The sequence below is a fragment of the Symsagittifera roscoffensis genome, chromosome 2 (assembly GCF_963678635.1).
Source record: "Symsagittifera roscoffensis chromosome 2, txSymRosc1.1, whole genome shotgun sequence".
Lineage (NCBI taxonomy): Eukaryota > Metazoa > Xenacoelomorpha > Acoela > Convolutidae > Symsagittifera > Symsagittifera roscoffensis.
In genome coordinates, this window is record NC_087063.1 from 11,578,556 (window position 1) to 11,591,494 (window position 12,939).

The 12,939-nt window shown below is 36.5% G+C and overlaps 2 protein-coding genes across 2 annotated transcripts in view; both read left to right on the forward strand.

Annotated features, from left to right (window-relative positions):
- The window catches only part of LOC134838856 (crystallin J1A-like), a 126,697-nt gene that overhangs the window by 106,006 nt on the left and 7,752 nt on the right, over window positions 1-12,939 (forward strand). The gene's annotated exons all lie outside the window — the stretch shown is intronic.
- LOC134839645 (uncharacterized) lies at window positions 5,650-8,924 on the forward strand. Its single transcript, XM_063855266.1, has 2 exons — window positions 5,650-6,133; window positions 6,624-8,924. The coding sequence occupies exons 1-2, from the start codon at window positions 5,810-5,812 to the stop codon at window positions 8,616-8,618; spliced, it is 2,319 nt and encodes a 772-aa protein (XP_063711336.1). The 5' UTR covers window positions 5,650-5,809; the 3' UTR covers window positions 8,619-8,924.

A 12,939-nucleotide genomic window follows, 5' to 3' on the forward strand; every position in this document is an offset into this window, starting at 1 on the left:
CAAATTTAGAGCAATGAACGTAATGAAGACTTTTATATAGGTCTTGCTGATTTTTGTTTATTTTTTTTAGGAAAAAGTCTTAAAATACTGTAATAATTACAGATGTGCATTCATACTTCTTGATGCATTTATGAATGCATTTAGGAATATATACACTTTTTGAGTTCAATTGAAATTTATCTGCTGAAAGTGTCGTAAATAGCACTCCAAATACGAACGTGCAAATGGCGCGAAAAAACGTGAACGATTTCTAGTTTCGAAAGTGGAATTTAATTTTCAGATTTCCAGCGGAATAAAAACTCTACCCGTTGATTCAGTTTTCTCAAGTTGGGTTAATAATATCAAAAAAGCGCAAATCAGAAATCGCTCTAGCAATTTGAAGAGCTTAAAGGGTATCTATTTTTTCCCTTGAGATTCGAAAGTTGAGGTTTTTTGAACAAAGTCAGTGTTTTTTCCTATGTTTACTTGCGTTCATTACGCTTTTCCAATCTTCGATTGGCTTTTATCTAAGATTTTGGATTCAATGCAGAGAAAGAGTTATGGACTTCCCCTGCATTAGGGGCTAACCTCAATTTTTTAACGTTTATTCAAAAAGTTATGACTCGGCGTAGTTAAATTTTTGATTTTCTGCTGTGTTTTCGCCTTTTTTGACTTTTCTCGAGAACTACCCTCCCAAATCGGAGATTATGGATTCAATGCAGAGAAAGGGTTGTGAGAAGCTCTCCTGCATTAGTGGCTACGCCCACAATAAATGGTTCTCGTAAAAGTCAAATACTTGATTTTTTGACCGTTTTTTGAAAAATTTTCGACTTTTCTCGAAAACTACCCTTTCAAACCCGAGTTTTGGGTTCAATCAAAAGAACGGTTGTGCGAAGCTCCCATATATCAGCACAAAACTTTATAGCCCTCTGAAAATACACAGTTTAATTTTTTGACCGTTTGTTTGAAATTTTTTTGGCTCAACTCGAAAACTACCAACCCAAATCTGATGACTTAGGGAAAATTACAAATTATCAAAACATTCATTATTTTTGAATTTGAAAATTTCTATTTCCCGCATAACTACAATAAATTCAAAAAATATCAAACCGGCACCTCTAGCTGTAGCTGGGCACATAATTGGCCTTCCAAGTTAGTAATGCTACAATTCAATTTCAACGTGCCGGTTTGAAATTGAAATTTTTTTAAAGGAAAAAGTCTTAAAATACTGTAATAATGCTGAACCAACCAAAACCCCACTCACATGTGCATTTCAATTTATCGACAACTCCATAAGCGCTAATGTAGAGGAAGGACGGCTAAGATAAATTAACATTACGACGATTCATTTAATGCTGATTTATGACTTCATTGCTGATTTATATGCATTTTTATATCGCTGGTATGGCCCTATCCAGCTTGTGCACTTACCGTAACTAAACGGAAGGGCCCCTTTTGTAATTTAGTTTTTTATCAAAAAAAAATTCAATTTCAACGTTGTTTAAACTATGGTTTCTGCTCTTTCTTGCATTGTTCGCCTAATGTAATCGCATTTTTCTAGAAAAAATACCGAAATAATTGAAAAAAAATACTTTGATGTCTTTACGATTTTTACCCCTGCGATAAGCAAGGGTATTCCAACCGGGTACACGTTTTTTTTCCCGTAAATAACTTCGTTCACATGATCTAAATCTTTTGTTGATCTTCCGATCTGTACTTTGGTCCCTCAACACATGTTTTGAGCATGTCTGCATTTTAATTTCCCAGTCTAATAGAGGTGTCTTATATTTGTTGAAATTTCGTTGGTTGATTTGTTTGTTAAAATTTAATCATGGATGTCTTGTTGAAAAACATGGATGTCTTGTTGATTCCTTTCCTGATATCCATGTTTTTCGTTAAAAGTATTTTTGAATGATAGAATTCTCTTATTCGATACTTGGTTGAAAAAATTGTGCCTTCGAGAAACCCTGTACACAGGCTGGGCGATATTTTCAGTTTGGTATGTTTCTTCTATTTTTCTGGCTGCTAGCTTGCCATGCTATGTTTGTGAGATACTCAAGAGAATACTATACAAAAATACTCAAGAGAATACTATACGAAAACCGATGAAATTATTAGTCCCAACTTATTATAACACTTTAAATTCAATTATTATCTTACCTTTTTGAAATGTAATTTAACAGCTGACTTGAATAACTATCATTTCGAAAGCTCAACTGAAAGTCAATTGTAGGCCGTAAACATTTTTTTACCCGATAGTTTCTCACCATCCGGGTTGAATGTTTTGTCTCATCTACCTGGTGACTTTAAAAAATTTTTTTCTATCAGACCAAACTAAAGCAAACATTCACGTGTACAAACCTATGTATCTGGTAAAATACAAGTTAATGAATAAATAACAAAACATATAGCAAAAAATGAAAGGTAACATCATTTTTGCTAGATGTTTTGTTATTTATTCATAAAATCGTTTTTTTTTGCCAGGTACTTAGGTTTGTACACGTGAATGTTTGCTTTAGTTCAGTCTGATAGTGATCTATAATGGATCGAAATCTTTCACATTGATTGTTTTCCTTCGAGTCTTAGCCGATATTAGTTCAGTTTTGTCTCAGCTCTATAAGTTTTAGCTTTTCAGAAATGTCTAAATTGGCGGTGTAGTGACTAGCATAAAAGTTTCAAAACTGAAATTGTATCGACTAAGTTTTAAGGAAATTTCAACTTCAGATGATTAAAAACATATCAAAGCAATGCGACGTCAAATGCGATGCATAATTATTTCAAATCATACAGCAGCAAATTTTGAAATTACTGACCTAAAAAAGTTGAAATTTTTTTTTAATCAAATAAATCGACGCCCCTCGAACCCAGATCCCCTCATTGAAAAAGTTCCTGCGCACACCACTGTTTTCATAGTTTTCCAGGATCATAGTCCGTGCTAGGTAAATACGACGACAGTGCTGGGTAAATAGGACGATGTTACTACATGTAAAATGAGCAGGTCGAATTTAAACGGTTTAATTTCTCAGAAATACCATGTGGAGAATTGCGTGTAACGTCGTCTCAAAGTCACATTAGAAACGGTTGCCGTCTTAACGGCTGTCGTCTTATTTGCCGGTCGCCATCATAGTCCTATATATAATGATATTCTGATCTTAACTTCGTGTTTGCAACATTTGCTATTGTCAATTTCTGAGAAGTACGAATTTTAATTTGAACGGATTATTATCGTGTTTCTGAGAAATAGTTATTTTCTGAAATAGTGGTTGATGCGTGTTTAATTGTTAAAATTTCCGTTTTGTATTTTTAAGAAAATTTTTTAAGACAATTATTTCGCGTTTTGTATTTCTCAGAAAAGTAATTTAAATGGTTCGTTATGTAAAAACGGTGGCCAGTCAATAAGCAGAATGGTCCAAGAGCAAAAAAATAGTAACTTATATAAGCTGATTGGTAAGTTAAGTATAATGATAGTCAATATTACCGAAGAAACTAATTTTTTGTGCATAATTTGAGTAATTTCATCGAGATTTTTTCAATTAAAAAACTTGATGAAATTATACATTTGATAAATAATTTATAAATTTTAAGCTGAAACAGCAATTAACTAATCAATATGCGCCGGTCAGTCATTTCAAAATTTTTCCTCCAGCGTAATTAACCTGCCTCATTTCCAAATACTTATTTGATACTTTAATTATGAGCATCAAAGCCACTTAATTAAAAAATGTTGAGGAACTCTTTTTACATTAAGGACCCGGTTAGTTTCTTCGGACTCCTCTTTCACATTTATAACTTTGACAATTGCTTAGTTTGTTCAGTAACATGTATGACGCCGCGCTCGGGGAACTTAAGACAAGTCGCATTAATTGAAATGGGCAGTTGTTTTATCTTCTGCGAATTTGAGGTCAATTACTCATGAGTTATTGTTCCGACTTTCGAAGAAAACGGAATATTTATGCTCGATGTGGTTTTTTTATTCAGTCAATTTTCGGCGATCGAAATAACAGTTTTTAACAAATAATTTTTATATCCCATTTATGATAACGACTTGCTGAAATCAAATGTAAAAAGATATTTTAACTACGATCATTTTTTGAAAAGTTCTGGATGTTGACAATTACCAATTTGGCCATGCTCTGGATTAATTTCTGTGCGATTGGAATGTTTTATTCATACTATTGAAAGCGTAACGCAGCTTTTAGATTATATGAAAGTCTTAATGCGCTATGAACGCAACGTTTTAACTTTTCCATCAAGCACAACGTTTAAGAATCGTTAGATCAGAATGTTTAAAATTAATTCAGAGCAACCATCGAGCTCAATGTTTGAGAGGCATTCAGGCAAGAATTTTCTAGATCTTTTAATCATTCAAGAGTATTTAAACAAGTTTCCCGATCCAACAACTCGATTCAGCTTCGAGGCTAGACAGTAGTTGCACGATTTTACCAAAGAAAAATGTTTGCAGATTCATCTGTTTGCAGATTCATTTTAGTCTGATCAAAATCAACTAAAAATAGCAACCTCCACGCTTAGAAAAATTATTTTTTAGCAAACCGATTCGCGCTATGAAATAACTTGAAATATTACTTGATTGGCTTGCTAAAAAATATAAAATTTTCGATTCAGTCTTTGAAACAAGTTGAAAATTTTTATCAAAATTTCATCGGTTCAATGAATCCAATAGAAAAACTTGAACATTCCCTGCCGATTCTCTTCACGACATAATTTGAAATAGTTCAGAAACTCATACCTGAATACGTTGCTTAGTAAATTTGTTTCGAAGTTTTATAGCTGAAACAGTGTAGAAAAACTTTCCCGGACTGAATCGTTCTTTGACTTTTAAAATTTTTGAAATAGCTTGATAACAAACGATAGCATTTGCCTTGAATAGCTTGATAAGAGCAACAAATAATGCTTGGCGAGCCGATTAATCATCGGAGACAGGCTTGTAAGTATTATTCATGCCTGGCGATTTATCCCGCACAGCAAAATCGTTCCAAAATGAATTGAGGCTATAGCTAATCGATCGTATCAATTTCATACGTCTCAAATTTTCACACTTGATCTTTGATGTACTGTCCAAAGTTTATAGATTTTCAGTATTTTATTTTCTTTCCTACAAGCTATTCGATATGGATTAAGGGGGCATAGTCGGAACATTCAGGGCTTTGCCCTGATATACGAGCAGCCTTGTTTGGACTGAGTAGTCGGAATGATGTTTGCCACTGTGTAAAATTTTACTTTCGGTCTTACTGTATTGCCCCGCTTTCTCTTTGTTTTGCTATTTAGTTTTTACAGCTTGATCTTTTCTTTAATCATTGTAAAACCTTAATTAGAAAATTATTTTTGGCAGACGTGAACACTTTTTTCAGCACTCGTGTTCTTCGGCTCTCGGAAATGTTATTGATCGTCATCTAATCTGGAGAGTCTTAGGATAATCAATGGCTGAAACAAGGTTTTTCACCCTTAAATGATTATGTACACAAGTTTCATTTGCAATTATTTTGTTACTGCGAAATTTGATGCAACAATAATACAACCGAATTGTTTCTTTTCCAAAGCATTTTGTTCAAAATAATGTATACCATTTATCATATTGAAGTGTGACGTAAAGGCAATAGAATTTATTTATAGAGTGACGCCATAAACATGAGAACCAAGTTTGAGCTATACTGTCATACCAGACATTAAATTACAGCATAATGATTCTTTGCAGTGAAAACTGAGCTCAGTACTACTTCATACTGAACATAATTTTCTTCTACTTTATTTTTCTGTTCAATTTTTTGTTTAATCTTACGCACGTTTGTTTTTTCAGTTTTTAGACAGAACAATGGACGTGGTTTACCAATTTGATGTTGTGATGAGGCAATTGACTTATGGTGGTGACGCTGCTGTCAATGGAAAAATCAGAAACGAGACTTTCAACAGAATCCTATACAAGAATCCGCCGAAAGAAAGTTTGCCGGTTAAGCCCGGAACAGCAGCAGATTCCATTCCCTATCCTGGACTCGGAAACCTAATGAGGCTTTTGAGGAAGATATACTCGGTTAATTTGAAATTGAGTGCATTTTTGTACTACGAAGACCAAGAAGGCGACCTTGTGCGTCTGTCGAGTGAAAGGGAATGGAGAGAAGTTATCAAAAATTCTCTGAGGGTATGATTTTTAAAAATTAACGAACTGCTATTGCCAGCCCCATTTCGAAACACCCACGTCATATATTTTACTATAATAAATCAGATATAGAGTTTAACAGTTTTCAATTACCGATTGGGTTATAACTACCGAGCGCTCTCTAACAGATTTCAATTACCGATTGGGTTATAAATACCGAGCTCTCTCAAAACACTTTTAAGGCCCTATTGTAATACTAATAATGCATTGTTTGCAGGGTGCTAGGTAAATAAGACGTCAGGACATTAAAACGACAAGACATTTAGACGACAAATTAGTTTTTGAACATGTAAATTGAACTGTTCGATATGAAGCGAAATCTATTTCTCAGAAAAACAAGGTTGAGAATTGTGTGTGTTCTGTTTTTTTTTCTGCGCGTTTCCCCCTTGTTTTGCAAACGATTGCACTTGTCTTTGACTGATTTCATTTTTGTGAGTTCATTTCTTTCCCACTATATTGCAGTTCTCTTTAGATTGTTTTCGTGGAAAAGGAGCAAAACGCGCAGGTGAATTTGCTCTTCTCGCCGAAGCACCACTACAAACCCAATCTACATGGCAAGGTTGACTTCTCTCTACTCGATTTCGCTGCTGCCATTTACAAGGTTGACGAGAAACAAATGCTAGAGCCCTCTTCTCAGAAGGCAAAAGCGGATTCGACCCAAGATGAAAATAAGGAACCAGAGTCTACGTCAGAGCAGGAGCAGAAAGAGCAAGAAAAGCCGTTGTCTGAGGATAGCAAAAAGGAAGAAAATGAAGTTTGCTTGAAAGTTACTGAACAATTGGCTGCTTTTACAACCGATTCCTCTTCAACTGGTACCGGTGAAAGTGAGTCACGATGTCACAAAAGTTCTCAGAGTTCAGTCACGGAAGCGACTGTTACCTCCTCTCAAACTGACTCTGTTGAAATGAAAGATACATTCGCACAGGCTAAAAAGGAGACCGCCGATAAACCGACAGTTTGCCAGTTGATAACTGAAGCTACTATTCCTGTGCAAAACGGGATTTTGAATCGCGAGGAACTGATTGAGTTTGTGAGAGAGCAACTGCCCGGATTGGTTGACCAATATCTTGAACAATGCAAAAGGATCTCCATGGGTGTTGTTGGTACTTCCGCACAGACAGATTCTGCAACTACTGCGAGCGAGGAAATTCAGACCGAAAAAGAATCTTCGGAATCGATTGAAGAAGACGTAAACGCAGATCAAACACAAGAAACAGTATCGGAAGAAAGCATCAACGAGGAAACGCGACCAGCTGTCTGCTCTGAAATTGACGCAGAACCTCGTCAAAATAATGAGCTGGCTCAATATTTTTACACTGTATTGTTTCACGAAAATAAGTCAGCTGAGGTCCGTGTAATTCCAGGAGTTGAGGTCCAGAAAAGATGGTTTGTTTATAACTCTGGAAACTCCAAGTGGCCCATGAAAGTCCAAGTTCACCTCGAGAATTTCACTGAGTTGTTCCAGGTCGTAAGAAGTAAAGTTCCGAGTCTGAATGTTCGACAAGTTGAAAGTATTGGCGTGGAGTTTGTCGCACCGAGCACCTGTGGAGTCTACGAGTTGAGATTCGTCTTGAAATCGCCTGAAGAAAATGAGGATTTCACTGATAACCATCCCTTGGTTTGTACTGTAAATGTTATTGACGACCCTTTCAAGTTTGCCGAGGAGAGTAATAACGTGGCTGAAAATGAAAATAATTACACTGAAAAGGCTCCAGAAGTTCCTCAAGATGAGCAAGAGGGCGAATTCGACCAGGATTACGATGACGACGTGACTTCAACATGCGACGATGAAACCATTTACGATTCCTCGGACGACTGTGAACAAGTTGAGGACTTCACTTTCATTCCGCTTCCAGACTGCTTCGATCTAAACCGAGTGCCGGCATTGCAAAGCAGCTTTCTGCATCAAAAGGCCGAATCGGAAACCTCGACCGCAAAACAAGAGTATGTTAACGCTCTGGGAGATTTGTGTAAGGATAACGAAGAGTACTCGAATGTTGGCTCCGAAACTGGATCAATCGGAGATGCCGAAAATTCCGAAGATGATTATGTAGTTCACGATGACGAGAATGCAAATGATACGTCGCTCGAGCTGACAAGTATTAACACTGTGGTTTTGAATGAAATTCACGAAGACACGGAGCGAGCTGTAAGACCAAGGTCAGAGGAGTTCCGTGAAGATGATCATGATGGATCGGATCAAGAAGATACGGAACACCCGGAAAATGCAACCGAAGCCAACGGAAGTTCCGACGAGAATGACGACTTGGAGTCGTCGGGTGATATTCCCGAGTCGCCAAAAGGAACCATTCGAGTTTCAGCGAGCGAGGAACGATCATTGTTGGACCGACTGACGAAACTCGGCTTCGGTGATCGTGAAATGAACCGACAGTTGTTGATCAAACACGAGTATAATCTTCAGTCCGTCGTGAAAGATTTGATCAACTCTTTCGAACCACTGCGATAAACTTGAATTGGATTTCGGAGCGGGATGATCTATTGGACTAATTTTAAAATACCGAATCTTAGTTATATTTTAATGTTAACCAAATTTGAACCACTTAACCCGTAGTTGATACATTGGAAGTTAGTTTCATGCGTCATAACTATAGAAGAAATGCGTACTTGAATTAATAAAGTCTACTGCTCTGTTGTTAGGTTCCTATGCAAGTAGATGTTATGAAATCGAGGAAATTGTAGGAACCTAACCGCTAAATTAGATTGTAATTATTGAGAAATGGACGCAATTTTAATTGAAATTTTTATTTCTTAACGTTTTAAGTTGCAATAAGGTTTTTTAAAGCCTGGAATAATGGTTTTTAAGGTGGAATATTTAACTTGTCCAGCGCAAATACTGTGTAGAATTTGCGCAATATTGAGCAGGTTTTTGAGCATTACTCTGACCATTTCTCGCCCGTAGTAGTCACACAAGCGCACAGTGAATATATGTCGCGAAGCAACTTACTTAGAAAGTCAACGATTTTTCAATGTTGTAAAGTCAGTAGACAAATTAAATATCTTGATCTAGATCGGGTGAAAATATGAGGATCTACTTAACAATCCCCATCTTTTTTGCATCTAACTTATTATACAGGGCGGAACTCGTCTTTTCTCGAGCGAGGAGGGTTTGGAGAAAGTTTTCGGAATCATTATTTTTTTTAGGTAGACCAATCTGATTTTCCGAGCTCTTCGAAAACACCGAAAAGACCCTTTTTTTCGCCTGGCCTTGAAATTTTGCGTCTGAAGCCAATTTATTATGTAAATAGTCAAAATTGACGGTTTTGAGCATTTGCTAAATTTCCGACCGAAAAAATCATAGGTGTGCGCTCCCCCCTCAAAATTAGGATACATTACCAGTTGATAAAAATGTCGGAAATATATAAGGGTCCCTCGTCGAAATTATTCTTAAATAAAATATAGTTAAAAATTGTACCAAAGGAGAGTCAGCCTTTGGAATCCATGAAGAGAGGGCATCCGGATTCCGCGCTCCCACAATTCCGCTCCTCCTAGTCCTAACATTTACTCAATTTGTAATGTCTATTATTATTCGCTTGCGATTTGCAATCGTTATCAAATCGGACCGAAGACTTTTTTCAAGTTTGACTTGTTAAACAAAATAATTTATATGATATAAATGATATCGTCCACAACAGACATAATTTGAGCATGTCTGAATATCAAAGTAATTTTTTTTTGGTTTTTTCGTTTTCTTAATATGGGTACAGTCGATGCAGTTACTGTTTTGGCTGCATATGTGCCTTGTGTTTACGTTAAGAAGTGCAACTTAATTTTTGTCGAATCCAAAAATGGTAGATTTTGGCACAGGTCGGTCGGTTTTTTTCCTTATATTTTTTCCTATCAATTTTTGTTGGTTTTGTAACGATTGAACTCTAACGAGGAGTTTTTGAAAAATCTAAATCACCCTCTTAAGCCCGTCTGATTGACATTAGTAGAAGTAATGGACACAATTTTTTGCGGAACTTCTGTTGCATTTTTTTGAAAACCTACTAAAACTTGTCGATTTATGAGCTCAAAATTATTATGCATTCGATAATTCTTCCAGCAATTAGCATTTTATTGTCGGCCTGCTACCGATACGTTAGTTTGGTTTCGATGCAAATCGGTTCGAATTTTTTGCGTTTTCGTCCAATTTCGATCTATTTTTGGCTATTATTTAGGCTATTATAGGTCTCATACTGACACAAAAAGCCTTAGTTAAAGCGTTCAAAATTGATTTTTGACTCCTTATTTAAAGCTTCGTTGGCAGTAGAAAGTTTTTTTGAATCAAAAAAAGATGTGGAAAGATGTTTTTGTGTTCAATTTTCGAAAACTGGTGTCGAGTATCAGTAAATTACTTATGTTTTAAGCTTTCGTTTGATTCTTCACCATGCACAAAAAAAAACACCAAATTGAAATGAAACAAGAAAAATGGTTTTTCAAAGTCAACTCTTGTTTAATTTAAAGTTTGATTTAATTCAATGATAGGTGACAAGAAGTTGTTGAATTGTAATAATTTGTCCCCTGCGATATGTCCCCCTAACTATCTTGCGCCTTACCTCCGTAGTAGGGGATGTTGATATCATCGATTTTGACGTAGCCTGTCCTTCTTGATCGATGTGGGGTTCCAACCAAATTGGTTCTGATTGGTGCTGCAAGAATTGTTTTTACACGCGGAGGTGTTTTGTGACCCGAGACTTTTTTTGGAACGCTTTAATAATTTCAATAGCTAATGTATTATTAAACTTGCACCATCAAGTGTTTTGTAGTCGGGAACTAGACGTTTTCCCCGTAAACAACGCTTACAATTTCTGCATTCTCTTTATAAATCTTTTAATTATTGGACTACATCTTCTTCCTGGTTCCTTCCCACTTAACTAGGGGGTAGCGACTTCGTCTTTGAACTGTAAGATTTGGGGCTGCGAGTTTCGGCTGGAAGTTGTTTTTTTCAGTATTCGAAAAGGACAAGAATTCGAAATTTACAATTTTTTCAATAAAAAGTCTGTGTTAACTTGCGTTCATTGACTCTTTTCCAGCTGCCTGTTGGCTAAGTTTTCATATTCAAATGACTGGATGTTTGCCTAGAATGAACATCTATCGAGACATACGAAAGTTTTGGCAGTCCTTCTTTTTTCCAAAATTTTTCATTTTTTTTGTGTTTGTCTTGTATCGCAAGTGGTGCGAAGCTCCGCTTCACCTCTGTGTAAGGAACAAGTTACGAAATGACGGAAAGCACTCCAATAATTAGCACCATTTTGTAAGACTTTTCTTGTGACTTCTCCAAAATTTTCTTCATAATTCCGCCGTAGAGTTGCTTGCCGGAAGAATGACTTTTCTCGGGTTAACAACTTGTTTATAAAAATTAACTGACTAGTTTGTGCTCCTGGGTTGCTTACATGCTCAACTACTGAGCAAGCGTTATGAAACCGGAAGAATGACTTTTCTCGGGTTAACAACTTGTTTATAAAAATTAACTGAATAGTTCGTGCTCCTGTGTTGCTTACATGCTCAACTACTGAAAACACAAGTTCAACTGCTGGCTACTAATGGTACTAGATATTGGTAAATTCCCCATCTAGATTTCTAACCTTGGTATGAATAATTTTAGAAAAAAGATTTTTTTGCTGATGATTTTTTCGGCTTCATGGTTGCCGAGTTAAGTTCTGTCTGTTTAACCGATTTGTGTATTATAACTTGCATATACTAGATATATAGCAGCCGTTGACCCTATGTTGGCGTGCAGCTCAGCTTAGCCACTGTGTTCTATAGATTTTTGGAGACTCATGATTAACTTGTCTTGATATCAATTTTATTTGCAAGCCAGTTAAAAGATGGGAGGATTGAGCCATTTTTTGAATCAAAAGTTAAACTTAATAAGACACATTTTTCATTTTTATAATTTTTCCGAGAAACGTTGGCTTTGAACTTCAATAAAAAGATGCTTATTTTTAGCTGCCTCTTAGTACTTCAATAAAAGGATGCTTATTTTTAGCTGCCTCTTAGTAATTAAAAATCTGCAGTTTTAGCAATTGTCTGTTTTTTATATAGAAAACGCGCCCTGTTGTTGTGGTAGCTACGCGGGATTTTGTGAAATTAGCTTTATTTTGATTTGGTTCGAGGTTGCTATCGTTTTCCAGCACTTTACCTCCGTAAGATGAAGGTTGATTGGATTTTTCGCTAGTCCCTGCTCAGTGCCCTTGTATCCGGCAAAATAGTTGGGGTATGCCATTTGTGTATTTAAATGAATACCGTTTAAGCTCTGGACTCGTTTACTTATTGCTGATTCATATTTTGAATTCAGCTCTTCGTCGTTGTCGATTTGTGCTGTTTAGAAGTCAGCATCTTCGTCGTAAGTTGACTGAGATTTGATTTTTAAAGGGAGTTCAGCTCTCCCGCTACCTCAGAATATGAAGTCTGAGGAACTCAGTAACTTCGATGAGACGAAGCCGGAGGTCTTCAGTAGTCAAGCCAGTCGGGTCTCGGGCGCAGTTAAATAAATGATGAACGTCGCGAAGTTGACCAAACCGTATGCGCGCTATCCGTGGTAATTCAAATTCACTGTCAGATATTTGAGGCGGTACACGTTCCAATAGCTTTGAGGGTTTGTGGTAATTTTTAACCTCGTTGTGATGGATAACCTTCAGATCTTTCCGATGGTTTTTACGACCAATCAAGCCCTCTTTCAGATGTTGTTGGATTTCAGCACCGTAGGTGGTGCTCAGTGTCAGTTAGATGAGTTGTTCAATTGGATGTTGGATTCTCTGATAGTCGGAGCGGTGACTCTGGTGGAA

Coding starts and splice junctions, on each gene's coding strand:
- LOC134839645 (XM_063855266.1), top strand. CDS start 5,810: ATGGACGTGGTTTACCAATTTGATGTTGTGATGAGGCAATTGACTTAT. Junction 6,134..6,623: donor TTATCAAAAATTCTCTGAGG/GTATGATTTTTA, acceptor AGTTCTCTTTAG/ATTGTTTTCGTGGAAAAGGA.